Source organism: Notothenia coriiceps, unplaced genomic scaffold, assembly GCF_000735185.1.
Source record: "Notothenia coriiceps isolate Sejong01 unplaced genomic scaffold, NC01 NC01_scaffold00009245, whole genome shotgun sequence".
Taxonomy (NCBI): domain Eukaryota; kingdom Metazoa; phylum Chordata; class Actinopteri; order Perciformes; family Nototheniidae; genus Notothenia; species Notothenia coriiceps.
The window spans coordinates 230,108-250,947 of NW_011341946.1; the positions used below are offsets into that span (position 1 = coordinate 230,108).

At 40.5% G+C, this 20,840-nt stretch overlaps 1 protein-coding gene across 1 annotated transcript in view; it reads right to left on the reverse strand.

Annotated features, from left to right (window-relative positions):
• LOC104945183 (solute carrier family 2, facilitated glucose transporter member 1) overlaps positions 1-20,840 on the reverse strand; it is a 653,665-nt gene that overhangs the window by 8,920 nt on the left and 623,905 nt on the right. The window contains exons 3-9 of the mRNA XM_010770813.1: positions 3,332-3,492; positions 2,341-2,581; positions 2,012-2,174; positions 1,552-1,739; positions 1,231-1,335; positions 841-942; positions 540-743 (exon numbers count right to left, since the gene is read on the reverse strand). Of these exons, the coding sequence (XP_010769115.1) occupies positions 540-743; positions 841-942; positions 1,231-1,335; positions 1,552-1,739; positions 2,012-2,174; positions 2,341-2,581; positions 3,332-3,492 (1,164 nt within the window). The remainder of the gene's footprint in view (positions 1-539; positions 744-840; positions 943-1,230; positions 1,336-1,551; positions 1,740-2,011; positions 2,175-2,340; positions 2,582-3,331; positions 3,493-20,840) is intronic.

Here is a 20,840-nt window from a genome sequence, read left to right on the forward strand (position 1 = left end):
GTGTGTCTGTGGAAGCCGTAGCGCTGTAAAAAGCACGACCAATCATTTTAGCCGGCCCGGCTAAAATAACTGGATGGCCTACCTGCCTGTCAGCCTTCCATCTGTGCACAAACTTATCTTTCGGCCTCATTGGTGATGTGCGCGTTCGTGTGTGTTGGAAGAGGGGCTCTGTAAGGAAGTCTGAAGGAAGGGGGAGATTTTTTCCGGTTGTGTATTTTCAAATTCTAGCGCACTCAAGCTGGTTTCTCCATTCTTACCGACCCTACCTTTAAGATTGCTAGAGTTTGTTGTCTAATTAATGGCAATAAGAAAAAAACAATACTTTTATATTTTTCTGTGCCATTGGTATTCTGTAGCCAATAGAGGGGAGCAAGGGAAACCCCGGTTGGAGGGTTTGAGTTTTGATATTGATGATTGAAGCTCATCCTGTGTACAGCTATGCATCTAGTGGCTTTTATAATTAGCACCAACCTTCCTGGAATTGTGGTGTAATTGTAACCTCAGAAACACAAATACCAGTTATAATTTTTGTTTCTCACCTCTACATACTGGAAGGTCATTCCCACTATGAAGTTAGCAGTCCAGTTGGAGAAACCAGCTACAGCCATGGCTGCCGGCCGGGGGCCCTGCGAGAACAACTCTGCCACGATGAACCAAGGGATCGGGCCTGGTCCGATCTCAAAGAATGCCACAAAGGAGAAAATGGCCACGATGCTCAGATATGACATCCATTTGAGCTGCTCCTAAAAGAACAGAGGACAAGAGGGAGGTTAGTTGCTGGTAGCTACTCGAGAGGAATCATGACAGATACATTTTCTTATGGATTTAAGAGAAACGTACCAACAGAGCCAAGGCAATGGTCATTAAGACGGCAGATCCGGCCATTCCAATCAGCCCCAGCAGGTGCAGAGAGCGACGTCCTGCACGCTCCACAACAAACAGCTACACAGAAAAAAAGATGATAACAAATAAGATGAGGAATCTCTCACTGCAGAGCTATAAAGTGATAAATTTACAACCTATAATTAGTTCAACAAGGCTGCTCTAGAAACAAAAAACAGCGGTGCTCAAAAATACCTTTGCATTAAAGAGATTTTTTGAAATGCCAAAACATAACGGTATTGACCAATTTCGTCTCTAATATGTCCAAAAACAACCTTGAAAGTTATTATCTTAACTATTATTTATGGGGGTTTTACTTCAAATTGTAAGGCTTCACTCTGTACTCACCGACACCACAGTGAAAGCTGTGTTAACGACTCCGGCTCCAATCGTGGCGTAGACAGGCTGCTCAACTCCGGCTTTCTCAAAGATACGAGTGGAGTAGTAGAATATCTGGAAAATGGGGCAACCAAAACATTTCAACATGAAAGTCTCGTCTTAGGTACGTTCAGGATATCTTTTTCTGTTTCTGATGTAGCGTTAATGTGAAAGTGAACCGAGTACATTGGAAAAAGCAGGTCAGTGAAGTTTCTTTTGTGTCTTTCCATCAGATTTCAATGACAGTCATCAGAGTGATCGGTGGGATAATGTCTAAGCGTGCACACTCACAGCGTTGATGCCAGACAGCTGCTGGGACAGCTGCAGGATGACAGCAACCAGGAGGGGCTGGCGGTAGAGGTGTGAGCGGAAAAGCTCCGGGATGGTCACCTTCTTCTCCCTCATCATCTGCCGGCTCTCCTCCTTCATCTCCTGCATGTCAGAGCTCACATCCGAGGTGCCTCTGAGCTTCTTCAACACTGAAATGTGCACAGAGAACACAGGTCGTTATCTCCACAAGCTGCAATGTTTCCCTATTCACCAGTTCAGCTCATTTCCTTTTGAACATTTTTTACTTTCCTATTTAAATATTTTACATTCTGTTAATAATTAGCAAATACGGTCTCATTGATACTCATCTATTTTATTTATGGTTGTATTGTCTGCCATGTTTTAACTTGCAGTATTTGCAGTGTTAATAGCTTTTCCATTTTTTAAAAGCACAGCACTTGTAGATTGTTTGTGAACTCACCATTTTTGGCCTTGTTCTCTTCGTTGTTGTTGATGAGCAGGAAACGGGGGCTCTTGGGGCAGAGAGGCAGCAGGATGCACTGCAGCACAGCGGGGACGACGATGAAGCCCAGGAGCAGGGGCCACAGGTCGTCGTTGCCCAATATGGACTCTAGTCCAAACACCTGAATTCAACACAGACACGCATAACACAATTAACCTAATATAAAAGCATAACAAATACACAGTGGGATGCACAAATATTGTTTTTTTCTTATGGGGTCAGCACTGGACTTCCATCTATGTTACAGTGTTAAAATAAAAATACTGCAACAATTAACTTCCACTGACCTGTGCAATGAGGATGCCGAGGACAATTCCCAGCTGGTGTAAGGTGCCCATGGCTCCTCGTAGCGCTGTGGGGGAAACCTCACCCACATACATGGGCACGAAGCCTGTGGTGAGGCCGGAGTACAGGCCCACCACAAAACGACCAGCGATCAGCATTTCCCAGGAGCTCGCCATCTTCGAAAAGCCCATCAGAATGGCCGAGAGGAAGGCCAGACTGTTGGCCATGAGCATAGAGTTCCTCCTGCAGAACAAAATGCATACAGCAAATTATAATCAGAGCAAGCAGCAACGTGTGTGCTTGGAAAGAGAAGCTGATGGTCAAGTGCCTGAACCTGCATTTGCTCTTATAGCCAGCAGGGGGCGACCAATGGTTACAAATAAAGTCAGATTTCATAGAAGTCTATGAGAAAATGACCCTACTTCTTTTCACTATTTTCCTAATGATTCCATGGTATCTAACACTGCTTCCAACAGTACTTCAATACAGCATGGAGTTCATTTAAAACATATGTTTCAGTTTTGGTAAAAGTAGACAATAAAGCAACATATGTTAAGGTCAGGGTTAGAAAATACCATCATTGTGATTGAGAGGTCAACTTCTAAAAGTCTATGGTTCAGATACCTAATGCTATTAAACTGACACTAACAGAGTTGCATGCTAAAATTATATATTTTTAATTTTTATGCATTTCAGCACAATATAAATTTTGGAATTATCTGTTTTTATTATATTTTTTTAAAGCTCAGAAAGTGTTCTGACATTTTATCCGTAATGCGTCTTTTATGATTCTTTTTTTCTTATGATTTGTGTTTTTGAGTTTATCAATCGTGTCTGCAGACACTTTAATATGAATTGATCCTGTAGTGAGTGATAAGTGATTTAAGTCAGTCTTACTTATTTTCTTATTGCTTTTACAGAGAAAATAAAGCCAGCACAGTCTCTGTCTATTAGAAAAGCCAAAGACAAGCAATACACATGTTTTCTTTTTACCTTCCAAATCGGTTGACAAAGAGTCCGACAGAGAATGAGCCAACGATGCCACCAACAGAGAAGATGGCGACGGCGATGGACCAGATAGCCGTGAGGGAGCCCTTGGTGATGGGCTCCTGGTAGCGTTCAGACCACGTCTCATTGATAAACTTCTCAATGATCTGCAAAAGGATACAAATAAATGTTAAATATCATTATTATGAAGCTGTCGTTTCAAACAGTTTTTCTCCCACAACCAGCTCATGTGCTTTCAGATATTAAAAGGTCTTTGGTTTACATAACTGATTGTTTTTTTAAATCATTTTTAAAATAGTAATAGTTATTTTTAGGAACGCTGCTTATGTTTTCCTTTTGTTTGGGCCAATACATAGAGACAGTTGAGAAGTTAATGTGTGACCAGCTGATGGCAGCCTTGTATGGTCATTATCATTTCCTGGCAACAAGGAAGTTAACCAGCCTCCTCAAAGTGTCAGATTTCAGTTCCCCTCCCCTCCTTCCTCCATCTTCGTCATCATAGACGGCAATGTTGACAAACACGCCCAGGCCAGCCAGTGGATTAAGATCCTCTGTGTGTTTGTGTGTGGGTCCCGCTGACATCCCGTATGATTCATATAGGTCACCACCCCTGTCTGCAACCGCTGTAAATCTGTGACTTCATGTCCCAGACCCCCATCATCAGCATTCTGGTTACCAGAGTCAGCTCCAGCTCCGTCATGTGCCTCTGCGATCGTGTTACATCTGTAACTGAGTACATTTACTTCAGTTCAAACTAGACTGTCTCCATTTCATGCAATACTAACTTTATTCTTCTACTCCATTGAATCTCAGAGGCAAATATTGTTATTTTTTCACTCCACCACATTTATCTGACAGCTTTAGTCCCTAAAATAAGGGGATTAGGAAAATAGTGTTCCTTCATGGGTTGAGAAAAATCAAATTCTTCTGAGGATGGATAAACTATTTAAAGACCCTCTTGGATAACAAACAGAAAGCTAAAAAAGGAGCTGACTGTGGTTCTCACAGGACAGCAGCTCTAAAAACATAAGATGCTCTTATAGAATATGATGCAAGGCTGTGATGAAATCAACAAAAGTACCTACAAAAAGAATGGGCATGACCTTAAACAGAAGTTGCAGAAGTTGAAATGTAACGTAAACTTAAGTTTAGCAGTGAAACATATTCAGAAATCTCTATCGAAACAGTAAAACACTACCAACGAGAATTAGACTTTACTTAAGTAGTGTTTTGAATCCAGGACTTTGACTTATGGTTGATTATTTTGACAGTGATCGATCAGTACTTTTACTTGAGTAAGTGTAGGATCTGAAAACACCTACATTTGTATATTTTGAAACCCTATACCAGAGCTCTTCATGTAATAGAGCGCTATGTGGGCTGGTGGAAATTATAGCTCAGCAGTGTCCTTACCAAAGAGGTAGGAATAGTTACGCTATCATTTGTAATTGGTTTTCCTCTGGTGGAAGCTTACATATGGGATGACACAATCTTGACACAAGCCTCAGGTCATATCTATCAACTTACACTCACAAGACCTTGCTTAGTGATACCAGAACTATTTCATCACGTACTGTACCCATGTTCTCTTTAAAAGTGTCTTTATTTAGAAGAGCTCTTGGTTTTTACATCTTTAAGAAGTGGTGGAATATAGCCAAGTAGATTTAGAGACGTAGAATTTGACAGTTCTTGCATTTGATTTTGTGTTTTCATTTTCTGATGGTTAGTACTTCTTCTTTCACTTTTTGCAAAGCAGGCTAGTGAAAGTAAATCAATCTGAAATCATGAATTTACCGCCTATGAAAAATTATTCAGCCCTCTTGGATGTTTTATGTGTTTACTGTTTAGTTTGGCTTTTCAACAATAAACAAAAGGAACAAATTCTGTTGAGGGTAAACAACCTCTATTGACAGTAACAGGGCAGTCCTAGACCATCACTTTTATAGCAAGCTAGATTTTAGAAGTCAACATCTATTGAAAGTAAAGTGAAACTGTCAATCAGTGTTATTAACAAGCCAAGACTACCATGCCAATATCACTAACTTCAACAGCTAATCTTGATAAGTTACATTATTATTTTGCGTGCAGTTCCTAAGTTTCTCTTAATAGACTGTGCACTCTAACCCACCAGCTGGCTCTCAGCACACAATTAAACAAGCTGCCTATTCATACAGTCAGCTACCAGCAGTCAGCTGTTTCCCATCATGCACAGGGTGAAATAAAATGTCTTTTGAGGTAAGGTAAATAATCTTTTGTGAACACTTAGAAACAAGTCAACGGGGAAGATAAGAAAATAGTTTGGTTCCCTAGTATCTTGGGTAGTTTGGAATGTTTGAACTTGAATTTGAAGTAACTCCTCAAAATGATCTAGCCAACAGGAAGCAATATTTTAGTAGCAGTATTTTAGATATGTATTACTTTAGGGGGGCAACCAGGTATGGCATGAACATCTATAAGAGAACCGACTTCAAACTTCTGGTCATAACTCACAAAGCCCTCAACAACCAGGCTCCCCCCCCTACCTCACAGACCTGCTACACCACCACACCCCTTCCCGCTGCCTCCGATCATCAGAAGCCAACCTCCTATCCATCCCCACCCGCATCAGTCACCGGACCTGGGGGGACAGAGCCTTCTCCGTCGCTGCCCCCACCCTCTGGAACTCACTCCCACATCAGAGGTATCAGAGACTGCACTGACCTCGCCACCTTCAAAAAACTCACAAAAACTCACCTCTTCAATCTGGCTTTTCATGTGTGATTGTTTTTGTATTATTTGACTTTAACTTTAACTATATATTTATTTGTTGTTCCTTTCTTCTCTTTTCTTTTCACTATTATCTGTAAAGTGTCTTTGAGCANACATGTAAATGTACTCGAATTAGCCAAAAGGCTAGTTTTCACCGATAGCCCCTTTGCCAAATGGTGATAGGCATCCTAAAAGCAAGAATAAAAACACCACTTCATTGTTATACAAAAAAAATGTACATATTTACAATAGACGACATCACTGAATACAGGTAAGGAGCAAGTCATAATAATAAAGAAAACATTCACAATACGCACTCTGACACCGTTGGTTATCAATTAGCCACTTTTTAACACTGTGCTTGAATGTGTAGTAAGATGAGGACTCTCTTATAGATTGTGGTATTTAATTCCATTGATGGGATGCATTGAATGAAAAGACTGCCTGGATAAATGCACTTTTCCTAAATGGGATGGTGCAGTCTCCCCTAGCCGCACTTCTAGTAGCCCTGGTTGAGGTGGGCTTTAGGCTGATGAAGCCTGCCAGAGGAGGAGGAGACAACCCACGAGTGATCTTGTAAACTAAGCAGACATTTTTGTATACTATGAGATTTTCCCAGCTGTACAGATTATACTTTTTCACCAATGTGCAGCCCAATGACTGAGACTGGCAAGGTTTTTGCTATCTGTGTTGATGTTGTGTTATATACATCCGATGATTCCAGTGGTTTTTAAGCTGTAGAGTGTGCATTAGACCAGCTTATCGACGTACGTTGATGTGGGAGGCAACCATTGAGTGAACGGATCGAAGGCTTTGCTGCTGCAGTTGATAGGGAAAGTTTCTAATTTATCGCTGAAATTTGACGATTCGAACCTCCTTTTTGCAGCCTTTTGGATTGGTTTGAAACTGAGGGCGGTGTCAATTGTGAGCCCAAGGAGCTATACTCTGAGACACAGACCTGTAGTCGATTCTCCAGATGAAGAAAACATCTTGTTGCGAACAATGCGTGGCCCGCTTGGAGAAGAAACATAGCACACGTCGGTGTGCACAATTGTGATAAGCTCAAGATTGAAGAACGATATTCACCCAACGATGTATATTCACGCCAAGACAATCAGTTACCGAGATTGGATTTTTTTTTCTTGTTTTGCAACCTAGTCGCGGTTTGCCCATGAGTAAACGAAACAAACGTATCATCAGCATAGCATAAACATCACATTGCCACAGCAGCAGAAGCAGATCATGATGTAGCATGCTAAACAGGGATTGGGCCCAATACACGAGCCTCGCGGTACTCCAGTTGACATACATGAGCGCCCACTATACTTATGGTTGCTCAATTTTAATAACATTAGGCGCGTTCACACCGGCAGTAACTTTTCGCCACTTTAGTTCATAGCAGAACTGTGTGTGTGTGTGTGTGTGTGTGTGTGTGTGTGTGTGTGTGTGTGTGTACACATTCCTGGTTCCTGACAGTCTATACAGACAACTCATAAACATAATTGGCTGATAAGGAAAAGGAGACGTGATGAATTAAACTCAGCTTATCCCATGGTGCGTATATACACACACACACACACACACACGCACACACACACACACACACACACACACACACACACACACACACACACACACACACACACACATGCACACAGGATTGTACACTTACTAAGATAGCCTCTCTTGGAGGATTGTGATCACAGGTCGTGCACCATACACAAACAAAGAGACAGACGAGTCACTGGACAGAAAGGAAAAAGTATGCACGGACACACACACACACAAACACACACACAAACACACACGCACACACCATTTCGAGATACCTGGACATCCTGGTAATTGTATGCGTGACAAGGGATGTCAAATAAAGAAGATGAAACAAAGAAAAAAGGAGGATGTGAATGGAGAGGCTTAAGTAGTGATTCAATAGTTTCAAGTATTACTGGCTGGACAATATTACATCAAGCAAAACTAGTTCGTTTGGTCATCATAATGAAACAGATTGTAATTAGAAAAAAGCATTCAGTATTAACAGATTAACTGGTTGGACATGGTTGGCACGCGTGCAAACAATAGATTAGGTAGAATATACTTCATGTGTGGGCAGGCAGTGTGCATTACAGTAATCTCACTTCAATTCCATACCTTAAACAAGTTATTGAATTAAATCCTTAATTACCTACCATAACCCATAGGTTCATAGCCCAGGAAGAAAATGCACTAACTAAAGAGTTCTCATGAACTAAGTTCTGATGAACTAAAGTGGGAAAAGTACTGCGGTGTGAACGCGCCTAATGTATTAAAATTGAGAACCATAAGTATAGTGCGCTATGTATGTCAACTGGAGTACCGCAGGGCTCTGTATTGGGCCCAATCCTGTTTAGCATGTACATCAATGATCTGCCCGTCGTGTGGGAGCAATGTGATGGTATTAATGTATGCTGTGATACAGTCGTTTTTAATCATGGCAAAACCGCAGACGAGGTTGCAACAAGGTAAACGAGGTCTTGGTGAAATTAACATCTGATGAATACTGATATACTCTTTGCTTATCAACCATTGTTGGCACACGAGCAGTGTGTATGTTCTTCTCCAATCGGGCCACAGCATGTTACAGAACAGATGTTTTCTCTTGGAAGGAGACTACAGGTTGTACGGCCGGCGTCGAGTATAGCAGGCTACTTAGGAGTGACGCATTGGACACACGCCTCAGTTTCGAAACCGCCACGACAAAAGGTTGCAATTAAAGTGAAGTTCAATCTGCCTCAAATTTCAGATAAATTAGAAACAACTTCGCTATCAACTGGCAGCAGCAAAGCTATACTTTCAGCTCAAGTGTGTCTGCTCCCACATCAACCTAACTGTCGATAAGCTGTCTAATGCAGCAACTCTACGCTCCTACAACCAACGCGAATCCTATTATATACAAGCACTCCAAACAATAGACAAAAAGCCATTCCAGTATCATCATTGCCACATTGTGAAAAAGGATAATCTGTAGGCAGCGGGAAGATCTCATAGGTAGTACAAAATGTCTGGCTTAGTTTACAAGATCAGCTCGTGGGTTGTCTCCCCTCCTCTGGGGCAGGCTTCAATGCAGGCCTAAAGCCCACTCAACCAGGGCTAACTAAACAAGTCGGTACGGGAGACGGCCATCCATTTAGGAAAAGGCATTTATTCCAGGCAGTCTTTCATTCAACTGCATCCCATCAATGAATTAAATTCCACAATCTAATAGAGAGTCCTCCTCCCTACTACACATTGCAAGCACAGTGTAAAAAAGGGCTAAGTGATAACCAACGTGTCAGAGTTGGCGTATGTGAATGTTTCTTTATTAGTATATGACTTGCTCGCTTACTGTATTCAGCCTGATGTCGTCTAGTGTGAAAATATGAGCATTTTTTTTGTATAACAATGAAGTGGTGTTTTTATCTCTTGGCGTTTAGGATGGCGCTATCACCATTTGGCAAGGGGCATCGTGAAAAACTAGCCTTTTGGCTAATTCGAGTAAACATTTACGCATGTTTTTAATAGTGATTAATGAAGCGTCCCGTCGTTTTAAATACAAAATTAATTCAATTCACTTAAACTTCTTGTTTTTAAGGGAGAGCCAGACTTCAATTCTATACGTAATCTTATCGTGCATTGTCGGCAGTCCTCTTGCACTTTTCATATTTCCTTGACGCACACCACAGCTGGACTGGGCAAAGGCCTTTTTTAATTGAATGCAATGTNGGTTGCAACCTCGTCTGCGGTTTTGCCATGAGTAAAAACAACTGTATCATCAGCATACATTAATACATCACATTGTCCACACACAGAAGGCAGATCATTGATGTACATGCTAAACAGGATTGGGCCCAATACAGAGCCCTGCGGTACTCCAGTTGACATACATAGCGCACTATACTTATGGTTCTCAATTTTAATACATTAGGCGCGTTCACACCGCAGTACTTTTCCCACTTTAGTTCATCAGAACTTAGTTCATGAGAACTCTTTAGTTAGTGCATTTTCTTCCTGGGCTATGAACCTATGGGTTATGGTAGGTAATTAAGGATTTAATTCAATAACTTGTTTAAGGTATGGAATTGAAGTGAGATTACTGTAATGCACACTGCCTGCCCACACATGAAGTATATTCTACCTAATCTATTGTTTGCACGCGTGCCAACCATGTCCAACCAGTTAATCTGTTAATACTGAATGCTTTTTTCTAATTACAATCTGTTTCATTATGATGACCAAACGAACTAGTTTTGCTTGATGTAATATTGTCCAGCCAGTAATACTTGAAACTATTGAATCACTACTTAAGCCTCTCCATTCACATCCTCCTTTTTTCTTTGTTTCATCTTCTTTATTTGACATCCCTTGTCACGCATACAATTACCAGGATGTCCAGGTATCTCGAAATGGTGTGTGCGTGTGTGTTTGTGTGTGTGTTTGTGTGTGTGTGTGTCCGTGCATACTTTTTCCTTTCTGTCCAGTGACTCGTCTGTCTCTTTGTTTGTGTATGGTGCACGACCTGTGATCACAATCCTCCAAGAGAGGCTATCTTAGTAAGTGTACAATCCTGTGTGCATGTGTGTGTGTGTGTGTGTGTGTGTGTGTGTGTGTGTGTGTGTGTGTGTGTGTGTGTGTGTGCGTGTGTGTGTGTGTGTGTGTGTATATACGCACCATGGGATAAGCTGAGTTTAATTCATCACGTCTCCTTTTCCTTATCAGCCAATTATGTTTATGAGTTGTCTGTATAGACTGTCAGGAACCAGGAATGTGTACACACACACACACACACACACACACACACACACACACACACACACACACACACACACACACACACACACACACACTTTGCACTTAGTAGTAAAACAGTCATAAATGGAAGTTTATGGAGTTTATACAATGTTTTGTAAAAGCTATAGGAAGTTTATAAGTAATTGGCGAGTAACTTAAGAAAAGTTAAAGAAACACATTGCAGGGCACGATAGCAGACATAAAAAATGCATCCAAATAACACCGAAGGGGGACCATGATTCATTGGGACACTTGAAAGCTCTGACTAAAATAACACATGGCACAGAGATGCTTATCAAAGTGTGTAAGTCCACCTAATTGGCTGTTGAAGTTATCATCAGTGTTTGTGCTGTTTTGATGTGGAGAGCTATGTCAAGCATGCATGGACTGAGAAAAAAAAAACACAGTGGAAAGATTAATGTGTGAGCAAACGACAGCAGACGGGAAGGAGAGAGAATGAGGTGAAATGAGAGTTGAAAAAAAAAAGGATTAAAGCAACAACGGAATTCCAAATGTGGGGTTTCCTAGATATGTGATAGTGCTGCTGTGGTGCCACCGCTGCAATAGCATCTAAATAGAAAATCTCCCTGAGCAAATGAGCGTCCCATCTAGGGTCTTTGAAGTTCCTCAGCAGCGAGACCCGCGCTTCCTCTTTGCATTACAGAGCCAGTTTGCGGTTGGTTTCTCAAGGGAATTAACAATACGTGCCTTGATCCATGCTTGCTAATGTATGTGTGTTTGTTTTTTATGAACTTGCGAGACAGACTAAGGGATGGGTGCCACATTCCAAGCTGGCAATACGTCCATTTGTTCTTGTCTGCCCTCTTTCATCCTTAACATAGCTTCTATACACACATGAACATCATATAAGATACAGTTGGACACATAATGACTTTGATGCTAATTTGCTGTTGTGTGTAATGTAGCTTAACATTGGCGGAAAACCTAATGAGAGGCTAAACTGAGCACCATGCTGATAGGAGTTTAAATGTTTCATATTAAATGGGTTATTTCCACTATTTGGATTGCTAATTCATCAGAAGACAACATTATGTGTGTCTGCTGTCTAGCCATGTTACTTTTCCGTAAATGAGGTGGTGTTTTAATTTTAAAAAACAAAAAAAACAATGGCATGTTCCCAGGTTAGGATTTTATTTTTAAGATTGTATCGTTTACTGTCTTTTGAGAGAAAACTCTACATAAAGCTTTCATTTGATTGTCAAATGCACACCCGTTGTTAACTCATTGTCAGAGAATCCTAGGGAAAGATAAAGGCTATTTTTGAATAGTCCCAAAAATGTTGCCTGTGATTCTTTCCGAACTACTTTTCTTAACTCCGCGGACAACCTCATGAGATCAAGGAATGATGTGAAGGACAATTCTTCAAGATTTAGAGAAAGACATCTGCTGTTTTAAAAGAATCCAAATGCACTTACACTAGGTTATGTAATAATGCAATGATAATGGATCTTATTGATGTTGGCCTGTGAAACTAAATTTGAAGGTGGACTATTAGAAATGCATCCTTGTGTTTCACACAGGAAATATATTTGTGGACATACCGGTGAAAAATAATACTTCATTAGCAAAGTTTGAATTAATAATATACTGTATATACATGCATTTGCGATGAATCAAAAAAGTGAAACAAAATGGTTCTTACATTGAGTGTGGTTTCGCTTTTGCTCCACTCATGTACTTTATATTGACCCGACTTTTGGTCAGTATGATTGTATGAAAATCATAGATAATTTAAAGCAAGATAGAAATAACATGTTTGTCACGGCTGGAGAGCCAAGTACACAGGACCCAAATGCAGAATATCCAAATTCAAAATGATTTTATTGCGGAACTAGCAACAAAGTAAAATCAGGCAAGGCAAAACACAAAATCCCTATGAACAAAAACCTTCCAATAACATCAATAATCTCACAAAGACAGACAGAAAAACCAGAATTTAAATGCACACAAGACTAATCACACAAACAAGACACAGGTGAGGAGGGAGGAGAAAACACAGGAGCACAAGGTGAACACAATCAGGTAATCAGGTAGGAGGGAACACAGAGACAGGAAGCAACAGGCAAGACGGGGGGTGAACACAGAGACAGGGAACCAAAGACAGAACTAGACATGGCAAAAACACAACAAAGACAGATCGTGACAATGTTAGGCTTACAAAAAAAGACTTCTCTGCTGATAGTCATCTGATTACAAGCCTGTGCATATAACAGACTTCCTCCTTTTCTGGCTTTTCTATCCAGGAAGGCCAAAAAACACACAGGAGTCTTCAGCAAACAGAACTTAAAGAATAAACTTTTATTCAAAACCAGAACCAAATACCCAAACCAGAACCTAAATATGAAGAAATCTAATCAGCTGATCAAATGCAGGTGGAGAAATTGGTGGAGAACAGGTGTGGAGAATCAGGTGATTAGGCAGGAGAGCAGGCATGGAGCTGATTGGCTGATCGGGAAGGACTAAAAAAGGCTGATTCAGAACAGGTGTGTGGATGTGCAAAGCAGTAAAAGGCAGCACAGGAACAAAACACACACACACACACACACAGAGAAAGAGAGACCAACAGGGGACGTGGATGAGGAGGAACAAAGAGAAACACAAGGGAACAATACTGAGAAACAGCTGTTGACTGTCATGGCCAAAGCTAGTTAATAAAACTATACCCGAGCCCCCCATAGTTCCCATCTCATTATTTGCTTTACCTTGTATTTCTTCTTTAAGTCCCATTTCTTGAGGCTTAGATTAATTCCCTATATGCATTATAATAGAATTTTAACCCCCAACAAAAACGTACTCCCAGCCTGATTGGCTTAATTTCTCGTCCGCTGAAAAGATGATTTATTAAGGCAATACTTTCAGCATTTAACTGAAAATCATAGTCAATGATATTCCTAAAGGCTGGCAATACAGCAAGGCTCAGAATAAAGAAACAACTGATTGATACCGAGCACAGCACTTGCCTATTCCCCCACTGTAGTACTCGGAGGAACTATTTCACCACTTTTATAAAGTGATGCTTAATAATTGATGGTTTTATTTTCTTGTATGTTATACGTTTTTTTCATGAGTTGTTCAACTATAAGTTATGAAAAGTAAGCAGGATGATCCAATGTCTAAAAGACTCTTTATCTGCCCAGTCCGTATAAAGGTATAATGCTATATCAATTCATCATTTAACTTAAGCCTGATATTTTCCATTGTCTCTAAATGTTTCAACATACCATCATCCACATGTGGCTCTGTGCCTGCTCAGAAACAGGATTTCATATCCTTTATTTGTTCTGCTCTCCACATTCTGCAGGTGCACCAGCAGGCACTATCGAGAATCTTATCTTCACACTTGGCTTTTCGCCCAAAGCCGTATCAACGATGTTACTTTCTTACCAGATAGCATTCAAGCTTCATTCAACACCTGTTAAACATGACGTGCCATGTTTGAGTGTTGAATTATAACAGTGCACGAGATAATGCATTATAAAGAAGTGGCAAATCAGCCCTCAGTTCTTTAGTGTACTATTTATACAATAGATGACTAGTTTAGTTACTATAAATAGGGGGTGATACATTTATCACCAATGCTGCACATGAAGGCTTTCATATTAATACTGTCTTATCTGGTGGTAATTCTGGAAAAAACTGCGGAATAAACTAAACCAACTCGCTGTTGTTCTTCTATCATTTGATGTATCAGTTTTTTGTTAGTCACAGGTCTGCAGCTCAGGGTTGTGATTCAGTGGCGGTTTGCTTAAGCTATGTCGGGTTTGAGAAACTACCCAGAGGGATAATAAAAGTCAGAGATTAATAATCAAAGCTTTGGTCTTCCTGAACCTTGAGAACAGGCAGAATGACTGACTGTCCCGAGTTTTTGTTGAGAAACCTACCATCTTGTTATAATTAGTCACAAACGTAAACACTGATCTTATCTGACAGTGCCTGGAGCAGGGACCCAGTTTATTTTTAATTTTGGTTACTGTTTAATTTTAAGTTTAGTATTACTATACCAAAATGAGACGACTTGTACTAATGTTCAACCCTATCCTCTAAAGTCAGTGAACCAAATTCACTGACTTTGAAGCCTGTGACAGCTAATATTTGATGTCAATATTATTGTGACAATTTAAATGTTTAAGTAACCCACAGCAGTATGTAAGTATATATAGGATTGAAAAAAGACTGGAGTAGACTAACACAAAACTAAAACCTGCCATAAGTTGCATATTTAATACAAAAAGTAAAAGGTCAAGTCAAATACAGTCTTTTTATCTAGTCTTGGACTTACAATACTAACAACATGCACTATCCTTATACCCTTGGTTTTGATTATGTACAACCTGCCAGATACATCCATAGATAAATAGGGGGAAAGGGGGAGACCTTAGACCAACAGAGACACAGCAGGCAATAGTTACATATGAAGTACAAACAAAGTTATACACCATGAGCGTAGTTTGATTACGTCACCTCCCAATAACTGTAGATGTTTATTCAGTTCATCAGTCATCAAATACACGAGAAAGGGAAAAGGCAAACTCTAGAGCTTCCCTTATAATAACGTGACATCAATGAATGAGTGTAAATGCTACCTGCTCTTGACTGTACAAATCACACCTGGCTACGTCAGTGTCGGTGGACACCTAGCCAAGCCAAGCTTCTCAATTCTTGTAGCCACACCTTGGCATGATAAGAGCTGTTGTCTGATAATGGCCCCTTTTACATTGAAATAAGTTCAGCATAAGCTTCAAACACCAAAATCTAATAAAATAAGTAACCTGTTAAGATTTAACATGCAGGATGTAGTTGACTAATGTTGCAAGTTCGCTTTTGTTCTCGAAAGATACCTGATTTGATTTTATAAGAAACAAGGTGAGTCATTAGCCTACAGGCTGTGCTGCACTGAGTAGAGCTATTAAATATGTGCTGCCGTCAGCATGCTGACATATTTACAATGACAATGCTAACAAACTGCTGTTTAGAGGGTTTCATTTTTCATTCTTGTTTTACAATCTTAGTTTAGCATGTAACCTGCTGACATTAAGCCCTGATGGGAATGCCCTTATTTATGCAGGTATTTGGTAATTAACCAAAGTATAAGTAAAAAATATATATAAGAGAGGAAAAGTCAGGGGTTCACTCAAACCAGTAAAGTTCATCCTCTGGAGACATGTATATATGTACCAAGTTTCATGGAAATCTGCAGTAAAAAACATATTGTCATTGTCATATTGAGACAAGAGGAAAAGCCAGGCATAAGCGACATCAGTTGGGTTCATCCACTGGGGACCATGTCTGTACAAAGTCTCATAAAATCCAGACATTAGTTCAGTAGTCCATCCAATAGACCAATATTTACATCTTAATGAGCCACCCCCTTTAGTCAATTGTCGGATGCTAAAGTATTTAGTGGTTTGTATAGACTGTTGATTAAAGTGACTCCAACAACAAACCACACCACCCAGTTCACCATATCATTCTGTCATACTTTCTATCTGATTTCGAGTCTGCATGTGTACCATTTCCACAGCAGTGGGAAGTTGGGAACACAAAGCAGCTCTGTTTCCGCCTTCCAGTGCTAATGGTGCTACTGGGTAATAGTCTCCAGAGGGGTAGTATTTCCTCCGCTGAGGGAAGCACACACACAGAGCTACAGTAGTTCCGGTAGCCCACTGAGGGATCCAGGCTCCTTCCCCCAATTTGGCTTGTCTCCATCAGTTAGCCCCACATTATTAAGAAGGGCCAGTGGGGGCTTGTTAATGGTCTCCCTTCATGGTCTCATATGTTGGGAACATATAGCAAATAAAACATGTTGGTGTCCAATCCAGGCATAGGTTGGGTTTCTCTTGATTTTAAAGAATGTCATTGAACTTCTTAGACTTCAGGGGCCGTATTCACAAAGCATTTTATCTTACCGCTAGGAGTGCTCCTAACTCGCGCTAAAACATTTTACGTAGGAGTTTTTTCTTAAAAGTTATTCACAAAGCCGCTGAGACCTACTCATACTAAGGATAAATCACTAAGAGTGACGCGCCGTTGCTATGGATGACGTCGATTCTCGTGCATGAGTTTAGAAGCGGTCAGTACGGTGATTGGTTGTTCAGAGTAGGCGGTCTCGGTGAAACTCATCCGCAACATCCCACAAACGAGCCCACTAAATCACCGAAAAACAAGGAAATAGCCTAGGCTAGAAATGTATTCCTATCAAATAGTTATGGAACTGTCCATAACTATTTGATAGGAATACATTTCTAGCCTAGGCTATTTCCTTGTTTTTCGGTGATTTAGTGGGCTCGTTTGTGGGATGTTGCGGATGAGTTTCANATGTCTCTTCTCATCAACATTGTGTCCCTCTTCTTCATGTCTCTTCTAAATCAACATGTGTCCCCTCTTCTTCATGTCTCTTCTATATCAACATGTGTCCCCTCTTCTTCATGTCTCTTCTACATCAACATGTGTCCCCTCTTCTTCATGTCTCTTCTACATCAACATGTGTCCCCGGATCTGATGGTCGTTCTGCCTACTGACCCGATCCTTCAACGTCAAAGATGATTAGGAGCAAGTTATTGTCCCAAAATATACTGTTTTATGACTAATCATACAAAGTTATAGCATAGAAACACAGGCTTTCAAAGAGTAATGAACTTTTAATTCCTAGGAATATTCAAAATGTCGATTTGCCTCTGAATTATTAACAGGAGACGTTTAATTGGTAGGTGCTGATGGGCGTTACCTGAGAGCCTGGCCTTGTTTTCTTTGACTGACATGTGTGCAGAACTTGATTGAGCTTTTTTCGAGGGGTGGAGGTCCCACTACTTGAAGGATATCAATGGAAAACTCCGTCATGCTGCGCTACGAAGAGCTGCTGTTTTACGCCGCCTGTGTTTGTAACTGCTGGACCGTGTGTCTGTGTGTGTGTGTGTGCAGAGTGTGTGTAGGAAAGGTGGTGGTGGTGGGGTGGTGGTGGTATGGGCAGCAGCTGGAGGTGGCATCTCTCCCGCACCATGAGGCTGGCGATGCGTTGGTGCCGAGGCCCACAGAGGGGGGGTGGATGCGGGGGAAACAGACCCTGGATCAGCGGGCGGTGTTTTGAGGTGTGGAGCTACAGCAAGGTGCTGCTCAGGTCTCTGTACTTCAACAGCCTCACCAACGCTGACACTCTGCTGGACTGTGCCTTCGAACCAGTCTACTGGATTGTGGATAATGTGACCCGCTGGTTCGGAGTGGTGAGCTGTTGGATATCTATTTGTTCCTATTTGACCCCAAAACAACCCCCCCAAAAAACATGATCTCAACGAGTAGTTGTGTCTAAGAAATAATGCGATATATGCTTTTGTCAATAATTTTTTTTAAAGTGTGTTTGGAACGGGTAAAAAAAGTTGCTTACTTAAATATCGAGTTCATATCCATATATTGATTAGAAATTGATAGCATTAAAAATGAACGAGTTAATTTTAATGCATTGTACTAGACGACAAAACGTAAACATGTTCAAAACCATACAATAAATCCATTATGTGAATTTTTTGTATGTAATGTTGTTAGCCTAAAATGATCGAGTTAATGTCACGGTTGTACAATCAGCATTACGTGACATTTTTAAAGTAATGTCCGTACATCCGTCAATATGTTGATAGCGTAAAAATGATGATGTTCTTGTCCATATATCATACAGTGAGTGTGTGACGTAAGAATTATCATTGTTGTTTCCGTATATCGTACGATAAGTAAAAACATAATGTTGTACGTTTAGTCTATTACGTTAAAATGATCGAGGTGATGACGATCTAACGATAAGTCGATAACGTAAAAAATATGGAGGCGAAGTAAATAATTTGTACAATGACTCGATGACCTAAAAATGGCGAAGCTAATGTCCATTTATCGTACAATAAGTCAACAATCATGTCCCTATATTGTACGGTAAGTGTATAATTATCAGTGTTGTTTCCGTATATCGTACGATAAGTAAAAAAACGTGAAAATAATTGAGTTTATTGGCATGTTTCGTACGTTTAGTGTATTACGTTAAAATGACATAAGCGATGACAATCTTTTTAAGGATAAGTCCATTTCGTCAAAGTAAATAATTCAAGGTCAATCAAGATTATGAAAAATCCTAATATCGTAAAAAAGTCGTACGATAAGTGTTAGCTTGATTATATCTCTCTCTTCCTCTCTCAGGTGTTCGTCTGCCTGGTCGTCCTGCTGACCACCTCAGTTGTGGTCATCATCTACCTGTTCGTTTTACCCACAATCCTCAGCACCTACCCTCTGTACATGATCGTGTGGCACCTCTGCTACGGCCACTGGCTCCTCGTAATGGTGGTCTTCCATTACTACAAGGCCACCACAACAGCAGCAGGAAGCCCACCCAAGGTACAAGACCAGATTTATGTACCAATGTATGTTAAATGTTTGTTGTTTGTTTTTCATGTATAATTAGGAACATGCAAAAAAAAAACTTTAAAAATGTGACATCGTGAAGCATTTAGAAACACAACAACTGTTTCCAGGGGACAAAATAAGGTGATGCACACGCAGCAATGTTTGTGAATGATTACGTAAAACTACTACCATAAATGTCTTGAAACTTGGTGGAAGGGTCAGGCATGGGCAATGCAAAACATATTGAAATGCACATACTATTTGTCTTATATCTTCAGACGCTTTTGTTTTTGTTTTTTAGGAGAAAACTCAGATTCCAGTGGTTTCCATCTGTAAGAAATGCACACTCCTTATTGAATTTGAACTTTCTTTAATATCACAGGTGTGTTTTGAAGATGGACCACCATGCCGTATCCTTTCCACAAGAAACACATTTGTTTTGAACTCAAAAGAAGATGCTTTTTAAAGTGTTAATTCCCCACTGTATTCACATTTCCCTGAGCGTGTTTCCAGCCTGGTTGAATAACTGCGTGGGTCACTTCAACCACCGCTACTTCCTCTGCTTCTGCCTCTACACCACGCTGGGCTGCGTGTACTGCAGCATCAGCAGCAAGGACATGTTCCTGGACGCCTACAACACCATAGAGGTGAGGCAGAGAGCAGTACTTCCTGGGTGTGGGTTACATATCGTATGTGTTGAGGCTTGTTCTAAATCAGATGCAGTTTCAGACAGAGAACGTGTGTCACATGGTTTTGTATCTGGAAAAACAAAGTGAAGCAAAGGCGAGTTTATAGCCTTAAAGGTCCCTATTATGCAAAATCCACTTCTTCATGTCTCTTCTACTCAACATGTGTCCCCTCTTTTCATGTCTCTTCTACTCAACATGTGTCCCCTCTTCTTCATGTCTCTTCTACATCAACATGTGTCCCCTCTTCTTCATGTCTCCTCTACATCAACATGTGTCCCCTCTTCTTCATGTCTCTTCTACATCAACATGTGTCCCCTCTTCTTCATGTCTCTTCTACATCAACATGTGTCCCCTCTTCTTCATGTCTCTTCTACATCAACATTCTTCTTCATGTCTCTTCTACATCAACATGTGTCCCCTCTGTGGAAAGAGACTCTGAAAGTTTCAGGAACAAAGATTCTCTCTCTTTTTGATCCATTTCTATACGATGTGTTGTCTTTTTGTAACCATTAGCCAATCAGCAACGAAGGCTAACCAAAAACCACCTTATTCACCTGAATCTCCATCTAGAGCTCCATTGAGTTCTTTTGCTAAACAAATCTCCTCAGAGAGGGCGATAGGGGAGGGCTCCTTGATTTCAAATCTAAAGTTAACACGAACAAAGAGACATCAAAGCAACATATTGGAAAACAGAACTGAAAACAGAAGGGATTATGAAAAAAATCAAGGTAAATGACATGCAACATGATCATGCTATTGGGTAGTTCTCAGACACAGAGAACAGGCTCTGAAAATATATCTGAGACACATAGCTAGAGTATAATTGAATGAAGAAGAGGATGACTAGGCGA